The sequence below is a fragment of the Podarcis erhardii genome, assembly GCF_964252035.2.
Source record: "Podarcis erhardii genome assembly, chromosome: 4".
NCBI classification, from domain to species: Eukaryota; Metazoa; Chordata; class Lepidosauria; order Squamata; family Lacertidae; genus Podarcis; species Podarcis erhardii.
The window spans coordinates 21046106-21067904 of NC_138508.1; the positions used below are offsets into that span (position 1 = coordinate 21046106).

Below are 21799 nucleotides of genomic sequence, written 5' to 3' on the forward strand. Positions count from 1 at the left end.
GAAATCAGCATGTTTTTACATGTGTAGAATGTGTCCTTTTATTTAAAATGCATCTCTGGGTTATTTGTGGGGCCTGCCTGGTGTTTTTACATGAGTAGAATGTGTCCTTTTATTTAAAATGCATCTCTGGGTTATTTGTGGGGCATAAGAATTCGTTCATTTCCCCCCCAAAATATAGTCCGCCCCCCCCCACAAGGTCTGAGGGACAGTGGACCAGCCCCCTGTTGAAAAGGTTTGCTGACTTCCACCCAGCAGACAGCTATGTCCAGCACCACCTAGTGGCTAAACTTTATGGCACTATCCATACAAGGGGCAAGTTTCCCCCACATGTGCAGGATTTAAAATATGCACATTTATAAACATGAATTTGCAACACTTCCCAGTCGCAGCCTTTTGAGTTTGAGCAGAATGTTGAGCATTTTGGCAGGGAACAGGCTGGAGTGGGAGGGAATGCAGGAATTAGAAGCCTCTTGGGTGTTTCAAGAGTTGGTATGTGGATATATAATCAGTGCTTGGATGAATTTAGTCCCTTATAGCTAGAATGCATAACATATTTAGCTATAGAAATGTTCGTCGTAACTGGAACAAAGTGAATTTCCTTCCCACTCACACGGATGTTGAAAGCTTTGAAAATAAAGTGTCAAAGCTTTGAAAATAAAACAAACCATTTCTGACAGCCCTGCTTGAGGAACTGCTGCAAAAATAGGAATGCTTAACTGCTGTGCAGGACTGAACTCCCTGTGACCTTTATATATAATTTTTTTGCACAACAGTTTTGAACAGACCCAGGCAGACAAAAGGCAAAGATAAACACCAGTTTCCTAAGCAAAGGCTGAATGGCTGGGGAAGGTTTCAGAAAGTCAGCATCATAAAACCTAATGTTTATGTTAAAGGGCAGGAAAGATTAGGCCACTAAGAAACCTCATCCTGAGTGACCATTTCTCAGCTGCTCTTTAATTTGTGTGAATAAGGGATGGACTGTAGCTCAGTGATGGTCGTGCTGTGCAATGAGGACCCAGATTCCACCACATTTGCAGACATCTTTGTAACACAGAGTTGGTCAGTCAACGCTCCTGGTGCCTGAAGTCAGCTCCCTGTAGAGCACCTTGGGGATTCTGCCATCTTCCATTCTGTGGATAGGACCAAGCTGGCAAAGACGTCATGAAGTAGTAGTAGTAGTAGTAGTTTGGATTTGATATCCCACTTTATCACTACCTGAAGGAGTCTCAAAGCAGCTAACATTCTCCTTTCCTTTCCTCCCCCACAACAAACACTCTGTGAGGTGAGTGAGGCTGAGAGACTTCAGAGAAGTGTGACTAGCCCAAGGTCACCCAGCAGCTGCATGTGGAGGAGCGGGGAAGCAAACTCGGTTCACCAGATTACGAGTCTATTGCTCTTAACCACTACACCACAGACAGGAATGCAAACATGCTGAGAAGGTAGGCTTGGGAGTAACCTCCAAGATCCCTTAAAGCACTCAGATTGCAAATGAAAGTTTTCATTAACCTTTATTTCTGTGAGCGAAGGGCAGCAGAAAAAAATTGAGATAAATCAAATACTACTGCAGGTAGGTGACAACAAGAAACCGTCAAATACAGAAACGGAGTATTTCTTACCAGCTGTTGCAAAATGTTGAATAAAGGCCCTCAAGTTTAACTGAATAAAGCAGTGGTTTTCAAACAGTGTGTCTCCCTTTCCTTCCCTTCCCTTCCCTCCCTCCTCGGATGCCCTCTTGAGTCTCTGCCTCCCAAAGGCTTGCACAGCTGTTTGTTGCAGCAGCCCTGGCTACAAGCTCCCCAGGCAAATGGTGTCTCTAGGGCTGGCTAGGGGGTGCTTCCCAGGCCCCCGTGGGGCAGTGTGAGGAGGCACCTCTCTTTGGGGGGAGGGCAGCTCAGAGAGCAGGGGCGGTAGCTGTGGCAGCTCAGAGGACTCCCAAGGAGAGGGGAGAGGAGGCCGAGGGAACATTCCACAAGGGAGGGTGTTTGGAAAAGGGTGAGAGGCTGCCAGCTCTGCAGGCAAGGGGGGGGGGGGACATAATTGGGCTTCTAAGGCTCAGAGAGCATTTCTCCCCAGGGCAGATGCAGAAAGAATGTAGTTGGTCAAGGGAGCCGTGGACTCAAAAATATTGAAAACCTCTGGAATAAATCTGGCAACTGTTTGGTAGAAAAAAGAATGTTCATTACAATTACTCAGAACAATTTGCATCCTTGTCACATCAGGGGAAAAAATGGGGGGGTTGGAGCATCATCTATCTAATTGTTTCATCTTTTTAAAAATAGATGGAAACCCAAACCCCAATCTTCTTGTTCAATGAACAGACTCCATCATTTTAACAGTAAGCACTCTTGCATTTTAAATATTAAACTTTTTTTGAGGGAAAGGGGGGTGGGGAAGAGGATTACAAAAAAACTCCCAGAAGCCTGTTGACAAACAGATACCAGCTTCACACTGATTCTAAAATCAAGGAATTGCAATAGGGGGATTGGGAACGGGAGATGTACTTCCTGGTTGCCAAGATTCTTCAGGAAGAAGCAATGTCCGTTGAACTGGTTTAAAACTGCTAAATAGAGCAAAGGGTTTTCTAAGTAACTCAAAGGCACTCCCACTTGCAATACTGAGATATGCTTCCTGGAGGGATATTTGTCAATCATGAATATCCATCCCTTAGCAGTGGTTGTTAGGAAGATCCTATGGGTACATGGAGACTGGATGCATTCACAACAATCACCATTACACAATGCTTCTATATATAGTGCCAGCTGCTTCCCTTGGGAAGTGTTTGTTAAAAAAATTCACAGACTCGCCCATGGTAAGTACGGCATTGCTCAACAGCCTTTAGCTATTAACCAGCCCCGTGATGCTTTCTTCTGCTTCTTATATCTTGGAACATTGCAGTAGTTTCAATAATCTTCCACCAAAGATGTGGTGAAAAACTAGTATGTTCTTTTCTGAGATGAAACAGATGCATTAATTGCCCCCCATCAACTTCAGGGAACTTTTGATATGCAATCAGAGACCATCAAAACAGTGGGCACATTAACAGCAAGCAAACAAACAAGTGCATTGGCTAATTACTCTCTGTGTTTGTTTGTTTTTAAAAAAGAGAGATTTCAAAACAACTTAGGAATGAACTCCACTGCAATCTGTACAGTCAAAAAGGTAAAGGGACCCCCGACCATTAGGTCCAGTCGTGGCCGACTCTGGGGTTGCGGCGCTCATCTCGCTTTATTGGCTGAGGGAGCTGGCGTGCAGCTTCCGGGTCATGTGGCCAACATGACTAAGCCGCTTCTGGTGAACCAGAGCAGCGCACAGAAACGCTGTTTACCTTCCTGCTGGAGTGGTACCTATTTATCTACTTGCACTTCGACGTGCTTTCGAACTGCTAGGTTGGCAGGAGCAGGGACCGAGCAACGGGAGCTCACCCCGTCGCGGGGATTTGAACCGCCGACCTTCTGATCGGCAAGTCCTAGGCTCTGTGGTTTAACCCACAGCGCCACCTGCGTCCCATAATCTGTAGTTACATCCATGCAAAAAGGGAGGTAAGTAGATAAGGCCTTATGTGCACCTGATGTTGGAGTCATGAGGGCAAGAGAAAGTCTGCTGGCTACATTCAGGAGCTTGGGAGGAAGTTTTGTGTCCTAACTAGGACGAGGAGAGGTCCCCCCCCCCAACAACAACAAATGAAAGGAGTTTAAGCTTCCCTTCTCTCTGTGAACAGTGCATAATTTTTCTCAGCAGCAAGCAAGGCTGGAGACAGAGAACAGCTCTTTTTAGAGTTGAAATTACGTTGGTTTGCATGCCGTGCTGAGCCATAGTTTGTTACAAACGACGGCTTAATCGTCAATGTGCACAACATGGCTGGACATGTCATGCAAACCCAGATCGTGCTCTGATTGTTCCAAACACAACACGAGTGAAAAGCAAGAAATAAACCCAGAATAAATATTGGCTTTACCCCCTTCTGTTTCATGGCTCGTGGTTTTAGGGATGGGCCACAGCTCAGTAGCCCAGCATCTTACTTTGCACACAGAAAGTCCCAGGTCCAATGAGCAATAATCGCGCCTCGGATTAACCTCATTGGCTACGATGCTGTCACTGCGCAAAACTAGAAGGTCCCAGGTCCAATGACCGGCATCTGCAGGAAGAGCTGGGAATGTCCCCTGTCGAAACTCTGGAGAGCCAGAGCTTAAGGCACCGCAGGTCTGAAACAGCTTCCTATGAAGCAGTCCTTGTTTGCGCAACACAAGCCATACTATGGCTTATTTATGGTAGCTGCTGGGGTCTGCGATGAAGCCACGGTTTAAAACAAACTGTGGCTTAGCGTGACAATGCAAACTAGTTCCTTGGAACAGGAATTACAGCTCATGGACAAGCCTGCACTCCCCTCTTTTGCATCTGGTAAATGTTACGCTATGAAATAAAAAAAAAGAACAGAGGCAAGAGCAGGAAAAGAAATATATATCAAAACAGTGATTCGTCCGTTAAAAAACATCCCCAGAATGTATTCGAGTTTAAATAATCCCCAGTGGAAGCTTTCTTACGAATCTGCCTTTCTTCTCAACAACATTTAACAGACACAAGCCTGAATTCAAGCAATGAACTAGTCAAGGAACTGTATATATCAGGCAGGCAGGGAACATGTATTCCACTGTCCCACACAGCCAATTCATATGACACACTGTACTGAATCTGATAAGATTTCACCACACACGGAACCAGCGGAGCAATTATTCTGGTCTTTGCTTTTGTGGTGAAAGGTTGCGCTGAAAATTAACTGGAATTATATACCTCCAACTCAGCAGGGACTAGCACACAGACGATGCATCATGATAAAAAAACACACACAAGGTAAACGAAAGAAAGCAAACAATTCTCCTAACCAAATGAAAAAACCCTTTCACGCACCCTTGTATATGCTAAAAGTAGAAAAATATTTTCCTCAAAAATTCAAGGCACATGCAACGTCAGATCACTAACAAAAATACTTTTCTCCCTGCCCAAACAACCTCATTCCACAAATTGAAGAAGAGCAACGTGAAAAAGGTTGCTTTTGGATTCACCTGCCATCTTGAAAACAGAAGCTTGGTTTATTTGCTGAACAGAAGGACAACGTAACTTTAAGAGTGGTAGACATAAGCATGTTCACAGCATTGTGTTCTGTTGTGGAGCCCACATCCCCTGATTTTCAGCGTGTAATGGCTAAGAAGTCGCAACTTTTAACTAAGCTCATGTCTTCAGTCCCCAAGTAGGGACCAATTGTGTAGACGGTCCTCAGAACTCTTCAGTGAAGGCACTTTGAAATATCCAGCATCCTTGCGGAATCTGGGTCCCCCATAATTTTACAGAAAGGTACACCCCCCAAAAAAGCAATTAAGCACCCAGTGTAGGCTCTGGACAGTTTAAGACTTGTTTTCCGTAGGGGGAAGAGATTGCTTCTAAAAGCAGGAACAAGAGTGGGGTTTCATCTTTGTCTTCTGAGCAAAGGCTTTAAATTATGGCATCGTGTTCGTCACTGGAAAAAAGAAGACAACATTAAGTATTAAATTTACACTGAGGAAGCATCACTCCATATATTGTGTGTAGCAGACCTTCTTAGTATATGGCTTACTTGTGGTGTTCTGGCTTTTTGTTTTTCATTGTTTTTAATTTTTTTTTAAAAAAAATATTATTTTTTTTAAATTTTTCAAACAAACATCCAATACAGTGGTACCTCGGGTTAAGTACTTAATTCGTTCCGGAGGTGTGTACTTAACCTGAAACTGTTCTTAACCTGAAGCACCACTTTAGCTAATGGGGCCTCCTGCAGCCGCCGCGCCGCCAGAGCATGATTTCTGTTCTCATCCTGAAGCAAAGTTCTTAACCTGAAGTACTATTTCTGGGTTAATGGAGTCTGTAACCTGAAGCGTATGTAACCTGAGGTACCACTGTACAAATATCCCATTTGGCTTCCCTCCCCCGACTTTTGTGGTTCCTTCGGTTATACTTTTCTTACTGCATCTCCTCAATAGTCCAATTTTCATTTATTCTCTCACTATTTCTTAGTCAATCGTTTTAACTATGAGTTTTAAGATGATCCTATTTGTACACAATAATTTTCCAAACAGTTTACACAACCCCCCCGTTCTTTATTAAAAGTTGTTTCTTCCTGGTTTCCGATTCTTCCAGCGAGTTTTTGACATTTCAGAATAGTCCATTAGTTTCATCTGCTACTCTTCCTTGGTTGGAATGTTTTCCATGGTTTTTAACTGGTTTTAACTGTTTAGGGAAGCTTTTAATGTTTAATAGGTTATTTTATTTTGGAAGCCACCCAGAGTGGCTGGGGAAACCCAGCCAGATGGGCAGGGTATAAATAAATTATTATTATTATTATTATTATTATTATTATTATTATTATTATTATTACTACTACTACTACTACTACTACTACTACTACTACTATTATTTCAGTGTTAGTTGCTTACACTGTGACTAAAAATGTCATAAATAGGAATAGACTCAAGTTACCTGGGGTATCTGTGACATCTAAGCAGTGAAGTCTTTTTTATGACAGTCTTTCTCAATGCAGTGCTTGCCAGATGTTTCGGCCTAAAACACCCATCAGCCTCAGCGGATGTAGTTGTAGTCCAAAACATCTGGAGGGAACTCCCTTGGGGAAGGCCACCTTATGGGTTCGAGCCACAGCCCATGGTGAGTGACCACTGTTCAGCAGTGTGCACTGTACAGCTGGACCCAAGCCTTATTCTCTAGCATTTTCACATAAAAAGATCCAGTAGCAGGGAATCCCAGAGGTTTACCATTAGATGGACTAATTATGTGATCTGGTATAAGGCAGCTGCTCATGTTTCTCAAGCCAAGACAGCTAGAGATAATAGTTGCACTGTGAAGTGAAAAAGCAGGAAGTCACTGACCGATCAACGATGCTCAAGCCTGTAGGAAGGGAAGAGACTACCAGCAGAGATCGAACCCAATTCATGGGTTCCCTCTCTTACAAAATTGGGTGGGGAAGGGGAGAGCAGCAGAATAGGCCCCCCGTGACACAGTACTGTGTGCAGCCTTGTTGGTGGTGCCCCCACCAAGGTCTCCCTGGTTGGTGCCAACCCATGACAGGGCCTTTTTAGTGGTAGCCCCCTGCTTGTGGAATGAGCTCCCTAGCAAGGTGAGTCTGTCTACATCATTATTAACCTTCAGGAGGAATTTGAATTCCAGTTTACCCAGGCATTTGGCAGCAGAAAAACACCGTCCCTGGCAAGTGGATGGAAGACTTATGTTTATAACTTCTTTTAGAATGTTTTTGCTTTGTTTTTTTTCCCTTCAATATTTTGTCTGTCTCATGCCCTGGGCTCCTTAGAGAGGAAGGGTGCGATATAAATTCAATAAATAAATACTGCCATGTGTGGTTCTTCCCTCTGTCCACATACCCTCCACAATCCTTGGTATTTTCCTACTTAATATGGGGGCAGAAGTAGCGGACACATGAGGGATTTTTAAGCATTAATTTTAAAAAAATGGGGGGGGGGGGAGTGGATGACAGAGCCAGCTACGTTAACAAGGAAAACATGTCAATGATATATACATGCGCAAGCATGTCGGAAAGATCTTGCACACAGGCGTACAAATGTGCATGAATGAACTAGCAAAACACAGCTTGATAACTACAGCACATCAAAGCTAAGTGCAAGGAAACCTTTGGATGGTTGAGATTAGATAGACCCCCCCCCCCCCCACTACTGAAGGCTAAGCCTGCCTTGGGCTGAGCATTCCATGCATAAATGGGAGTCCGGAACTGCAAATAAACAAATGCAAAGATAAAACAGGCTGCGCTCGCTGAGAAGGAATGGCAATGTCCAGCATGCCAATTCTTCTTCCTTTGTCCCAAAGATAGTTGACTTTGGAGCAAAGCTCCAATTCTCCCCCCAGAAGAACGAGGAGGAGGTGTGCCCGGGACATGGCTTTGCACATTTTGAAGCAAGTGGAATAACACACCTAGGCATCTAAAGGTGTGGGCAATTGTCGGCCCTCCACATGTTGCTGAACTTCCCATCATCCCCGGCAGTATACCTGAAGGAGCGTCTCCACCCCCATCGTTCTGCCCGGACACTGAGGTCCAGCACCCAGGGCCTTCTGGCAGTTCCCCCATTACGAGAAGCAAAGCTACAGGGAACCAGGCAGATGGCCTTCTCGGTAGTGGTGCCCGCCCTGTGGAACGCCCTCCCATCAGATGTCAAAGAGATAAACATCTACCTGACATTTAGAAGACATCTGAAGGGAAGTTTTTAATGTGTGACATTTTAATGTATTTTTCATCTTTGTTGGAAGCCGCCCAGAGTGGCTGGGGAACGAATAATAAATTATTATTATTATTATTATTATTATTATTATTATTATTATTATTATTATTATTATGCTTGCTGAGGCTGATGGGAGTTGTAGTTCAGAAACACCTGGGCATAAGATGAACTTGTTGGTCCATCTAGTATGTCACAGATCAGGCTTCCTCAAACTCAGCCCTCCTGATGTTTTTGGCCTACAACTCCCATGATCCCTAGCTAGCAGGACCTGTAGTCAGGGATGATGGGAATTGTAGTCTCAAAACATCTGGAGGGCTAGGTTTGAGGAAGCCTGTCATAGATGACCCTTGGGTCCTTTCCAACTCTTATGATTCTGTGATATCCTGTTCTCAGTGGCCAACCAGTTGTATGGGGCAAACCTGCCAGCAGGACACGAGTGCGGAAGTACTCTTTTGTGTGGTTTCCAGCAAACTGGTATTCAGAAGTATGCAGCCTCTGACCTGAGAGGCTGAGTATAGCCACCATGGCTATATTATTATTATTATTATTATTATTATTATTATTATTCTGATTGGGTTACCTCGGCAATTCTGGGTGGCTTCCAACAAAATATCAAAAACGCCATGAAACATCAACCCTTAAAAACTTCCCTGAACAGGTCTTCTAAAAGTCAAATAGTTTCCTATCTCATTGACAACTGATGGCAGTGTTCCTACAGGGTGGGTGCCACTACCGAGAAGACCCTCGGAGCTGGACCTCAGTGTCTGGGCTGAACAATGGGGGTGAAGACGCTCCATCAGGCATACTGGGTCGAGGCCGTTTAGGGCTTTAAAGGTCAGCACCAACACTTTGAATTGTGCTTGGAAACATACTGGGAGACAGTGCAGATCCTTTAGGACCTGTGTTATATGGTCCCGGAGGCTGCTCCCAGTCTGGCCTCCAAGAACTTATGCAAGAAATCTGGAGGGCCGAAAGTTCCCCACATCTAATCTAAAGAGCTCAGCAACACTCTCCTAAACGTTCAGAGTCCAACAGCACTGCTGAGGAGTTTAGCTTTGCTCAAGGGCTAACGCAAGAAGCGATTCTGAAGCAAGACGGGGCTACGTGCACATTCGTAAGGTGGGTTTTTTTTACGAACAGCAGGGAGGGACGGAAGTTTATCGCTGATAAGCAGCAGAAGCTAAGAGGGCAGCAAGGTGGCTGAGGGAGTTCAAAAGAGGGGATGTCACAGAGAGCCTGGCCTCTCCTGATGCCGAGAAAAATCAAAGGAAGCCATCAAACGAAATGAAACGCAGCAAGCAAGCAAACAAACAAAAAAAGGGCTTTCATGGTTAGACAGGAGCATAAAACAATGTGGCGTTCGTGCCGGTCTTGCCTAGAACAGGGAGACAAAAACTGCAGCATGGATGAAAACACAGGCAGGCATTTGGGTCACTAGAGCACTTAAATGTGCGAAGATTGTGAGCCCAGTCCAAGGAGACACCAGGAGTGTGGATCTGCAGTCAGAGGCAGTATAATGACATTTTGGGGGCCCAGGAGTTCTGCAAAAATGTCGCAGGAGGATACTAGCACAGCACTGCCAGGGCACACACAATGGGCTGCGTTCAACTAAGTACAATTCAGAGTAGACCCACGGACCTTAATGGACCTTAAGTCCTACCCATTAACTCCAGTGGGTCTACTCTGAGTAGGAGCAGCACCGAATACCTCACCTTATGCTTTGGATGCTCACTGAAGCCACACAGGCTATGAATGCAGAGTGTTGCCTTTCACTGTGCCAGACAATTTAGATCCATTTAGATCTGTTCGTGGGCAATGACTCACCAAGGTTTCATACATGGAGCTGCCAGGAATCGAATCTGAGACCTTTTAGGTTTGTTTTGTTGGAACTTATTAGTCACAAAAAAGTGAACTCAAAGCGATTTACAATGCAATGCAAAAATTAAAACCAACAGAATCTAGGTCAGCAAAGAAACACTCCACTGACTTCTACATACATGGTTCGGTACTGGACGCCCCGTTTTGCATGGTACGTCCTGCATCCGATGTAGCCAACTGCAAGAAGTCCCAGCGTCAAGACGATGCCGCCAATGAAGCTGCCTGCGCTGAACCCCGAGGATGAGACTTGAGCCGCTGCACCTTTGGGAGTGACTGAAAGAAGACACATAACCAGCCGACATGCTTATTATACGAGGCGCATTCCCCAAAGTTTTATGCCCCAGAATGCTGGGCGATAGTCATGGCACCAGGGCACTACTTCACACCGTCATGGCTTCCCCCAAAGGATTCTGGGAAGTGTAGTTTGTGAAGCATGCTGGGAGTTGTTAGGGAGACCCCTTACACAGCAATTCCCTGTGAAGAACTATTGAACTATTCTGGGAATCTCAACCAAAATACCCTCCTTTTAAGAGATAGTCCTGCCCTTTGGAGCAACGGAGAACAAGTCTTTGTCCTCTTCGGTGTGATGGTCTTTCAGGTATTTGGAGGGTGCTATCATGTCCCCCACTCCACCCTGGTCCTCATCTTCTCAGTCTAAACATGCTGCTCCTTCAACCCCCCTCATAAAGTAAAGGTAAAGGGACCCCTGACAGTTAAGTCCAGTCGTAGATGACTCTGGGGTTGCGGTGCTCATCTCGCTTTACTGGCCAAGGGAGCCAACGTTTGTTCACAGATAGCTTCCGGGTCATGTGGCCAGCATGACTAAGCCGCTTGTGGCGAACCAGGGCAGTGCATGGAAATGCCGTTTACCTTCCCGCCGGAGTGGTACCTATTTATCTACTTGCACTTTGATGGGCTTTCAAACTGCTGGGTTGGCAGGAGCTGGGACCGAACAATGGGAGCCCACCCTGTCACAGGGATTCGAACTGCCGACCTTCTGATTGTCAAGTCCTAGGCTCTGTGGTTTAGACCACAGCGCCACCCACGTCCCTTGAAGCCCCCTCATAAGACCACTTTTATATAGCATCTTCACTGCCTTCCTATAAGCCTGTTCAGATTTACCTATATCATTCTTAAAGTGTGGCATCCAGAACCAATTACAGTACCCATGACAATGTCTGACCAGCGCAGAATGAAGTCTATTGGTTCGCATGACTTCTTTTACTGCAGTCAAATCACACCGCTGACTGGCTACAGTACCAAGAGCTTTATGATATGTCTTCACCCCTGCTTTTAATCTCGTCTTTATCTTTTTTCCACCTCCCTTTTTCTGAGGGGCTTAAAACGGATGAGGTCCTCAGAAGACGGCCCGAATGAACCTTCGTACCTTATTTCTCACAACCAACTCTCAACTTGGCCCTGCGTACCTGAAAGAGTGTCTCCACCCCCATCGTTCAACCTGGACCCTGAGGTCCAGCTCCAAGGGCCTTCTGGCAGTTCCCTCATGGCGAGAAGTGAAGTTACAGGGAACCAGGCAGAAGGCCTTCTCGGTAGTGGCACCCACGCTGGGGCCATCAGATGTCAAGGAAATAAACAACTATCTGACTTTTAGAAGACATCTGAAGGCAGCCCTGTTTAGGGAAGTTTTTAATGTTTGATGTTTAATCGTGTTTTTATATATGCTGGAAGCCACTCAGAGCAGCTGGGGTAACCCAGTCAGGTGGGCGGAGTACACATAATAAAAATATTACTTTTATGATGGAACAATTCCATGGAGGATAAGTCTACTGAGGGCTACTAGTTTTCAGGATCTTTTCCTTTCCTACTGGACCGTAGCTGCAGATCAACACATACCTGTCACAGAAGCAGAAGGCAAAGTAGCCTTGGAAGTCGCTGTGGTCACACTAGGAGACACAGGTTTCACTGTGGTGGGCTTTGCGCTTGTTTTATTTTCAGGGTGGGCACTGGTGCTTATGTTGGTGCCGACTGTGGTGGCAGGAGCAGTTGGGGTCGTTGCGTTTGTCACATTGTGGGCAGGAGTGGTAGTGTTCGGTTTAAGAACACCTGCGGACATGGCAAAACAGTAGGGTTTTTTTTTCTTTTTTCTAAGTTATTATTATTATTATTATTATTATTATTAAATTTTAGTAGTACAGAAAAAGAAATGCACCCTATCAGTGCAAAGACATACAAAAATAAGGCTATTTACATATACATAAATCCTTCTCACCCCCTTATCTTCCCACCACCACTCCCTTTGACCCCCCCACAACATCTCGACTTCCTTATCTTACACCTTCAATACTATCATAGCAATTCTTAAATTTTAAATTTTGATCTCATTATCACATTCCTAATTAATAATTTCTACTTTACTCCTTTAATCTAGGCATATCAACATAGTCTTTCTTGAATGTGTTTGTCCGTGTATTCTTCGAAACACTGCCATTCTAGTCTGAGTTTTTGGTTTGTCTGTCTTCTTATGAATGCAGGTAGCTTTGCCATTTCTATAAATTGACTTAATTTGTATAGCCAGTCTTCTCTTGTGGGTATTACTTCGCTCTTCTATTTACTGGCATATAGTATTCTGACGGTGACTGTAGCATGTAAGAAAATTCATTTCTTTTTCTGCGGTATGTCTTTTCCCAATAAGCCTAATAAATATGCCTCTGGTTTCTGTTGTAAGTACAGTGGTACCTCGGTTACAGATAGGTAGCCATGTTGGTCTGCCATAGTCAAAACAAAATAAAAAAATTCCTTCCAGTAGCTCCTTAAAGACCAACTAAGTTAGTTCTTGGTATGAGCTTTTGTGTGCATGCACACTTCTTCAGATACACTGAAACAGAAGTCACCAGACCCTTCTATATAGTGAGAAGGTGGGGAGGGGTATTACTCAGAAGGGTGGTGGGATTGGGTGATTGGCAGATAGTTGTGATGAGCCTGTTGACGACTCTTAACGACTGCAATAGGTCTTACAGGAAAAAGCAAGGGGTGAGAAGGTGAAAAATGGCTTTGTCATGTATAATAAGATAAGAATCCAATGTCTTTGTTCAGACCAGGTCTCTCCATGGTTTTAAGTTTGGTAATAAGTTGCAATTCAGCAGCTTTTCCCAATAAGCCTAATAAATATGCCTAATAAATATGCCTTGGGTTAAGAACTTTGCTTCAGGATGAGAACAGAAATCACGTGGCGGCGGCACGGCAGTCCCCATTAGCTAAAGTGGTACCTCAGGTTAAGAACAGTTTCAGGTTAAGAACGGACCTCCAGAACGAATTAAGTTCTTAACCCGAGGTACCACTGTATGTTTTTAACATTTTTTTGAGTTCTTCATGAATCATACCCCAGTAGGTCTTGGTTTTTTCACAGTTCCACCAGATATGGAACAATGTACCTTCGATTTTTCCACATTTCCAGCATAAATTAGACCAATTTATGGCAAAACAGTAGTTTTATGACTACCCAGTAGCCAATGTTAAAAAGAGACTGCATGGGACTCGATTTAAGCAATAATTCATTATTTTTTTTAATTCTGCAGGAATTTATTATTATTTATTCAATTTGTCTACTGCTCTACAGGGGGGCCAACTTGAATAAAATATTGGGGGGGATCGGAGCTGCAAAACTGGTCACATGACGCGATGCACGCACACCATTTGAATACAGAACAATTGTTCTGGCTGGAGCTGATGGGATCCAATAGACTGATTCAGCATAATACTCATGTTGTGTATTCAGAGACTGCACTCCACATTTTCACGATGACCTTCCCCAATCTCACCCCCCACGGCGTTTTGCATATCAAACTGTTGATTACCACTTAGCAAGGACTCAATGAAGATAAAGCATGAAACGGCATTCCGTTCCTTGTTTTAACCTTGGAGAGCCAAGCTGAGCCTTTGCGAAGGAGACCCACAAACACATCCCCCATCCCTCTCCGCTGCAGCTGAATTTTCATCAAGGGGAAGAAGATGGATTGCATCAATGCTCCGAGAGCAGGGAATCAAATTCACACCAAGTATGCATTCCTTAGTGATGTGTTTTGAATAGCAGGTAAAAAATAGCACAGCAGCTTGAACAAAGGTATGCGCTGCCTGTTACACTAAAAAGCAGCCTTGGTGAATGTTGATTGATTCCTGGTAATTATCCACATTTTGGGAGGATACTGAGAAAATTCAGTGGATTCTCAGGAATTTCCAAGTATCTTTTGCCGATCCTCAAATTTCTTTATTTTTGCTATTATTTACATCAGAGGTGGGGAACCTCAGACCTGGAACTGAAGGCTCTATCTGACCCTTAGGGCTAGCCTAATGAAAAACAAAACAAAACATTTGTTGCCCCCCTGGCGTGTGACCACCGGGGTTGTTCAGGGCTCATGTGCCTAACAACACAAATACTGAATTAGTTTTTAATTGTTTTGGTTAAGTTTTCTGTCAATATGGCTACTGTTTGTATGTTTGTTGCTATATTTCAGATAATGTACCTTTAAATTTCCTGTAATTCTATATGATTCACTGCACCTGTTGAGAGCCATTATAATGCCACTCGGGTTTTGCCAACAGCATTAGCTTACTACACTTTTTAGCGATAGCTGATCCATGGCCATTTTATGCACCTTTGGGGACTATTAATTTGGTATGTATTTATTATTGGTTGGTTAACATGCAGGCCTGCCATTTCTTTCACTGGGCTGTGTTTGACTGTAAAGGTTTTCATTTCATATTATTGCTAGGTGATGAAGATTTATCACTAAAACAGTTCATTATCCTGGAAGAACTGTACTGTCTGCTGCTGTGCAAAGAGAATCCTATTGCGACGTTTGGAGCACCCATCATCTCACATTTGTAGAATATTGACTGTGGAAAGGTATTCTGCCTCCATTTCAGTGATCTCTGACAGTGACTTACCACTCCTACCATTCCTGTTCATGGAACGTTTATTTGATTCTTATTCGTTTGTGACTCCATGAACATATTATATGTCTTCTGTTTGTGAATTTTGAAACAGTATAGCGTTATAAAAATACTGTCAGTATCTTATTAGCCGATGTGTTGCTTGTTGTTCTTCAGTGTGTTCGGTTTTGCAACACAGGGCACTTTCTTTGGTGCCTAACAACACAAGCCTGAACAAATTATTGCATGCCAAGCCGAGTTCAGTACAGTGGTACCTCTGGTTAAGAATTTAATTTGTTCTGGAGGTCTGTTCTTAACCTGAAGCACCACTTTAGCTAATGGGGCCTCCCGCCGCTGCACAATTTCTCTTCTCATCCTGAAGCAAAGTTCTTAACCTGAGGTACTATTTCTGGGTTAGCGGAGTCTGTAACCTGAAGCGCCTGTAACCTGAGCTACCACTGTAGCCATGTTTTAGTGAGGGGGAAAGGCCTGTTTTCAAACGAGAAGCTAACAGGCCTGTTGCAGAAACTGCTCTGAGGCATTTTGCAGCAAACCTTTAAAAAGGAAGTACTTCAGCACCCTGCAAGCTGAGGTTTCTCAAGTGAAACTGCACACATCCTCAAACAAGTCTCATCCCATCCATCTCTCGCGTTGTACAAGAGTGCGTTTAATGACCCCCCCCCATGCAAAAGACAGTGTTAATTAAGGCTTGCTAGCCATCGGGCTTTTTCACTGATGTACTCACCTGGCAGCAATTAGGAAGCGGCGCTCCTTTGCGAAGCATGCGTGAAATATAGGAACACATCAGACACATGGGGCAGACATGGAAAGCAAAGCCCTCCAGAAAAAGGATGGTCTTCACTAAACATCGAAATGTGCTCTCTTTTGGGGGGGTCAATACGTGCTTTATTTCACGCAGCACTTTCAATGCTTGTGTTAAACCCGCAACGAGTCACATTGCTTAGTCAATACAACGGGTCAATGTAGATGCTTGAAGGTCCTCAAATAGGTGTGAGAACATTTCACAGATAGGCTCATCGATGCTCTCCACCTATTACAGGGAATGTTTGTGTTTGTGCATAGGGAAGGAAGTGGAACCACAGTTTCTGCCCCTCCCTCACTACTTTTATTTTATTTATATCCCAGCTTTTCCCCCAAGAGCACAAAGGTGGTATATATTGTTCTCCCCCTTGATCAGTTAACCCCCCAAACAACCCTGTGAGGTCAGTTAGGCTGAGAGGAACTGACTGGCCGAAAGTTGTCCAATGGCTGAATGGGGATTTGAACCCGGGTCTCCCAGGTCCTAGTCTGACATCTGAACCACTACAGCACACTGGGTCTCCAAAACAGATGTGTTTGAACCCAACCCTCCATCTGGAGACCTGAACACCCAGCACTGTGATGGGAAGGCCTCTGCGATCTGCCTTGAGTCTGGTGAATTTGTCCATTCAGCCCTCGTGACACATTCAGAGCAACTCGTAAAAGAGCCTGAGCATGTACAGAGTGCTTGTGTGTAGGCTCTGTTTGGGAATTTGCAGAGTCAAGGTCCAGCTCCGAGGGCCTTCTGGCTGTTCTCTCACTGCGAGAGGCCAAGTTGCAGGGAACCAGGCAGAGGGCCTTCTCGGTGGTGGCGCCCGCCCTGTGGAATGCCCTCCCATCGGATGTCAAGGCGATGGACAACTACCTGACATTCAGAAGACATCTGAAGGCAGCCCTGTTCAGGGAAGTTTTTAATATGTGCAATTTTAGTGTATTTTTTATCTCTGTTGGAAGCCGCCCAGAGTGGCTGGGGAAACCCAGCCAGATGGGCGGGGTACAAATAATAAATTATTATTATTATTATTATTATTATTATTATTATTATTATTATTATTATTATCCCCAGTTGCACAGAGGTTCCTTCACAGGTTAAGGCTGCCTCTTGCTTCCCTCTTGAAACATGTGCAAAGTTCTGAGATAAAAATATCAACATTTAGCACACACACACACACACACACACACACAGCCTTGAGGAATGAGGCTGTGGGTAAAATTAAGCTCAATACTTTTCAATTGCCAAGCTCGTTTTGCAAATACAACGCCTGAACCTCAATCACATAATAAAACATCAAGGTTTACAGAAGCAGCAAAATTAATCCAAACCGGACTTAAGCAACAACACCGGAGACAAAAGTAGCACCAGAGCGTTCAAAAAGGAGGAAGGACAAATAATAGAATATAGAAAAGAAAGCATTTCACAAATAAAAGGCAACTTTTGCTTTTTGCCAGTGAAAGGCATAGGAACGATGACTTGCGCCACATCTTGCCTTAACTCGCACATGGCAACATGCCCAGCTGTGGTTTCTCCGAAGCAGGTACTTAATCTATGATGAAACATTCAAAAACTGGGTGGTTGTTTTGAGTTGGGGGGTTTTCCCTCCCCCCTTTTCGTTTTTTTGGCCCCCAGTACCTTTGTTCTAGGTCCAAACACAGAAACGGGAGATAGATGTTTGGAACCAACAACTCCAAAATAAACGTTTCTCAAAAGTCAGCAGAATATTTCAAAAAGAACCAACCAATCAAGCCTACAACTTTAGATCAGGGTCATGGATTTGAGTCCCCCACTGGGAGAAATTTTCCTGCATTACAGGGGGTTGGACTAGATGATCCTCATAGTCGCTTCTAACTCTATGATTCATGGGGGTGGGGTGAGAAAGAAAATAACTTTTAAAAAGTTCTTTTGAATAACAATAAGGTCGTTGGAGTGCCATGTGTGGATTTCATTGGGTGCTGGGCACATAGGGAACTCAAGTTATTCTTAACTTGTATGTATTTGGGCTTTAGATACAGGAATGCATATAATTAGATTGTTTTCAATGTTCTTAATGTTTATATTTCTAATTGCATTATTTTATTATGCTTTTGGTTTGCTGCCTTGGGCTAGACGAAAGAGTTTTCTGTTTTGGAGGTGCTTCGCAAAACGAATTTCCTATGGGCTTGCTTTGCAAGCCGGAAATGTCTTGCGAGTTCCTGCGGGTTTTTTTCCCTTCCCCCCCCCTTTTTCTAAGCCGCTAAGCCGCTTATCCGCTAAGCCGATAAAAGCCGCTAAACCGCTAATAGCACTAATCCGCTAAGTCGTCAATGGGCTTGCTTCGCAAGACGAAAAAGCCGCTAGACGAAGAGACTCGCGGAACGGATTCTTTTCGTCTTGCGAGGCACCACTGTATTTCAGACATGCACTTTAAAACATCATGGCTTCCTCCAAAGGATTCTGGGAGATGTAGTTTGTGAGGGGCGCTGAGAGATGTTAAGAGACCTTCATCCGCCGAGCTGCAATTCCCAGAGTGGTTTAATGATCAATCTCAAGAGGAAACTCTGGCAATTGTAGCCCTGTGAGCCAGATATCTGCATCCCAAGGCTCTTGCCATAGGGTTGCTCCCTAAATGGAATAGCTTGCAAGGGTGCTTTATTGGGATTGCAACCTTAAGACTCTCAGCCAAATAATAATAATAATAATAAATCTGACCTGCCCAATGTGTGAAAAGTATATCAGTCATTCCTGAGCAGCAACTCCAACAAGGATGTCCTTGACATCTTCAACATAGTCCTTCTTTCCCAATGCCAGTTATGCAATTTCTCTGAACGTAGAGGCAACCCCCCCCCCCCGCCACAAGCCGTTTGGATAAGCAAATCATTTGCCTTGGATTTGGGGGCCACATATGCAAGTGCTTTCATCTTAGTAAAGCAGAAGGGGCAAAAAAGATTAAGTAGAGACCTACTTGTTACTGAACTTGAATGGGGAGCTGCGGAGGTCACGTTCGGTCCTGCAGCAGTCACTGAAACAAACACACATAACATAGTGATAAATACATTTGCATTATTTTACCCTTCAATGCCCCATGACTGAGAGGTGGGCAGAACCCATCCACCTATCAAAGTTGCCTGCCAGAGGTGGGGCAAGCTAGGATTCAAAGTGTTGGTGCTGACCTTTAAAGCCCTAAACGGCCTCGGCCCAGTATACCTGAAGGAGTGTCTCCACCCCCATCGTTCTGCCCAGACACTGAGGTCCCGCTCCGAGGGCCTTCTGGCGGTTCCCTCACTGCGAGAAGTGAGGTTACAGGGAACCAGGCAGAGGGCCTTCTCGATAGTGGTGCCAGCCCTCCCATCAGATGTCAAGGAAATAAACAACTATCTGACTTTTAGAAGGCATCTGAAGGCAGCCCTGTTTAGGGAAGTTCTTAATGGTTCATGTTTTATCGTGTTTTTGATATTTTGTTGGGAGCTGTTGGGTAAGGGCCAGCCTGTCTCTCTGGTCTGCGTGCCGCTCCTGAAATCCAGGAGATTCTGTGACTCATGTCCAGAGACACTGAGCACACGTTAGCAGAGAAACAACATCAGCAGAAGCCAGGCCTGAGGTGTGAGCACTAAGCTAGTTTATTTACATATACAAATCAGGACAAAGGAAAACATGGCTCCTCTCCTTGCTCTTGGAGGGAAGAAGGAAACAAAAGCAATACAGAACGGAACTTCCGTTCACAAGACTCCGACAATCAGTGCTGGATTGTAAAACACAGACATGTAATTAAAACAATCCCACACGTCTGCACAACGGGGGAATGGAATGCCAACAGGAGCCGCCCAGAGTGGCTGGGGAAGTCCGGCCAGATTTGGGGGGGGGGGTATAAGTAATAAAATTTTATCATCATCATCATCATCATCAGATCTAGGTTGCCAGCTGTATCCACATCCTTGGCCCTGATCTTGTTCAACCCCATGCTAAACACAAGAATCTTGCAACTACAAGTACTATGGTGAAAGGCTCATAAAGCTTGGGATATTCACAACAATTTCCAGGAGCTTGGATTTGGCAACGTTAACACTATGAACCGAACCGGTCCAAAAAAACATCTTTATGCCTCCAGCCTAGGTCTTAACGCTCTGAGATTTTGTACATACACTGAAGCAGAATGTCCACTGTGTCATATGGAATGTCTTGTGACAGTTAAGTTATCGTGTGATGGGATCTGTCTTGCCCATGAAGAGGAGTTTCTTTGGAAATGTATGCTCGATGTCTATCCTGTTTGATGGGCCTTTCACCAGAGCAATGCAATCTTACACACACTTAAGATCCCATTGACCCCGGTGGGATCTATCTGGGGCTACGTTGAGTGTGGCCCAGTTCAGACATCACATCATTTATCATCCTTTATTGGAAAAAGCCTTGCGTCTTCGTGCTTTCTCCCCATTAACCACGGGCCCCACACTTTCCTTTGAGAAGATATTATGGTTTGCTGAACTGTTGTCAGTGACATCCGAATCAGGAAACGGATCAGATTTAGATTTCTTACCCTTGTTGGAGATGGGGAACCTGTGCCCCTCCAGATGTTGTTTGGGACAACAACTCCCATCTTCCTTGACTACTGGCTGTGCTGGCTGGTGCTCAAAGGACTCCAGCCACCTCTGCAGGAGGTCTACCTGTTCCCCAACTTAAACCACCGTTTCCCTGTTTGGTTGCCACTGGAAACGTTGGCTGAACAAACCACAATATCCTCCCTAAAGCCAGGAACATGAAGGGAAGGGCAGAGCACATAGACATTTCACCCCCAGTATCTCTCTCCCAATGCTTTTAGGCACAGAGGGCAAGGAAGGGGTGCCTGGGCAACCTCCAGAGATCAGCTTTGGGATAAACACAGCAGCGTGCAGATCTGTACGTCTGTTCTCCTGCAATGCTTGCTAAGAGCTTCTGCAACCCACGCTAGGTGTGCGGTAAGCGGATTGTCATGCCCTGCCCCCCAAAAACGACTAAGCGGAAAAAAGGAAGAGATGCAGATTAGATAAAGGCTATATGCAGGGCATGCATAAGGAGAGAGGGCAAAATACTGCAGTTAGGAACCAGCACTCTGCTAAACACAGATTCCTATGCTGGCTGGGCCGCTGGAAAAGCAATAGCATCCCTCTTCCCTATGCCAGGAGAGGGGAACATGCTGTTTTCCCCAAAGAAGTTGGTAAAAATAAAGAATAGAGGGTTCGGGGAGGTGAGGGGGATAGAAAAGAGCGAAATGAGAAAACCTGGTCACCTTTTGTAAGGTATATGAAGTAGAAAATTGCCTTCTCACTGCCAAGATTAAAAAAATGAGACATGTACAGTGGTACCTCAGGTTAAGAACTTAATTCATTCTGGAGGTCTGTTCTTAACCTGAAACTGTTCTTAACCTGAGGTACCACTTTAGTTGATGGGGCCTCCCGCTGCCACCGCCAATTTCTGTTCTCATCCTGAAACAAAGTTCTTAACCCGAGGTACTATTTCTGGGTTAGCGGAGTCTGTAACCTGAAGCGTCTATAACCCAAGGTACCACTGTAATCATGTGTGTAGATGTGCATATGTTAAAGGTAAACGGACCCCTGACCATTAGGTTCAGTCGTGACCGACTCTGGGGTTGCAGCGCTCATCTCGCTTTATTGGCTGAGGGAGCCGGCATACAGCTTCCCGGTCATGTGGCCAGCATAACTAAGCCACTTCTGGTGAACCAGAGCAGCGCACAGAAACGCCGCTTACCTTCCCGCTGGAGCAGTCCCTATTTATCTACTTGCACTTTGACATGCTTTCAAACTGCTAGGTTGGCAGGAGCAGGGACCGAGCATCGGGAGCTCACCCCATCGAGGGGATTCGAACCGCCGACCTTCTGATCGGGAAGTCCTAGGCTCTGTGGTTTAACCCACAGCAGTCGCCATATTTCAGAAAGTGAAAATCTGCACACAAAGGG

The 21799-nt window shown here is 44.8% G+C and overlaps 1 protein-coding gene across 1 annotated transcript in view; it reads right to left on the reverse strand.

The window, feature by feature from the left end:
• Positions 1 to 1491: 1491 nt before the first annotated feature.
• The window catches only part of TMEM123 (transmembrane protein 123), a gene marked incomplete at its 5' end in the record, with an annotated part of 28500 nt that continues 8192 nt past the window's right edge, over positions 1492 to 21799 (reverse strand). Inside the window, 4 exons of the mRNA XM_081859506.1 lie at positions 1492 to 5512; positions 10286 to 10439; positions 12021 to 12230; positions 18815 to 18871. Of these exons, the coding sequence (XP_081715632.1) occupies positions 5488 to 5512; positions 10286 to 10439; positions 12021 to 12230; positions 18815 to 18871 (446 nt within the window). The 3' untranslated portion in view covers positions 1492 to 5487. The remainder of the gene's footprint in view (positions 5513 to 10285; positions 10440 to 12020; positions 12231 to 18814; positions 18872 to 21799) is intronic.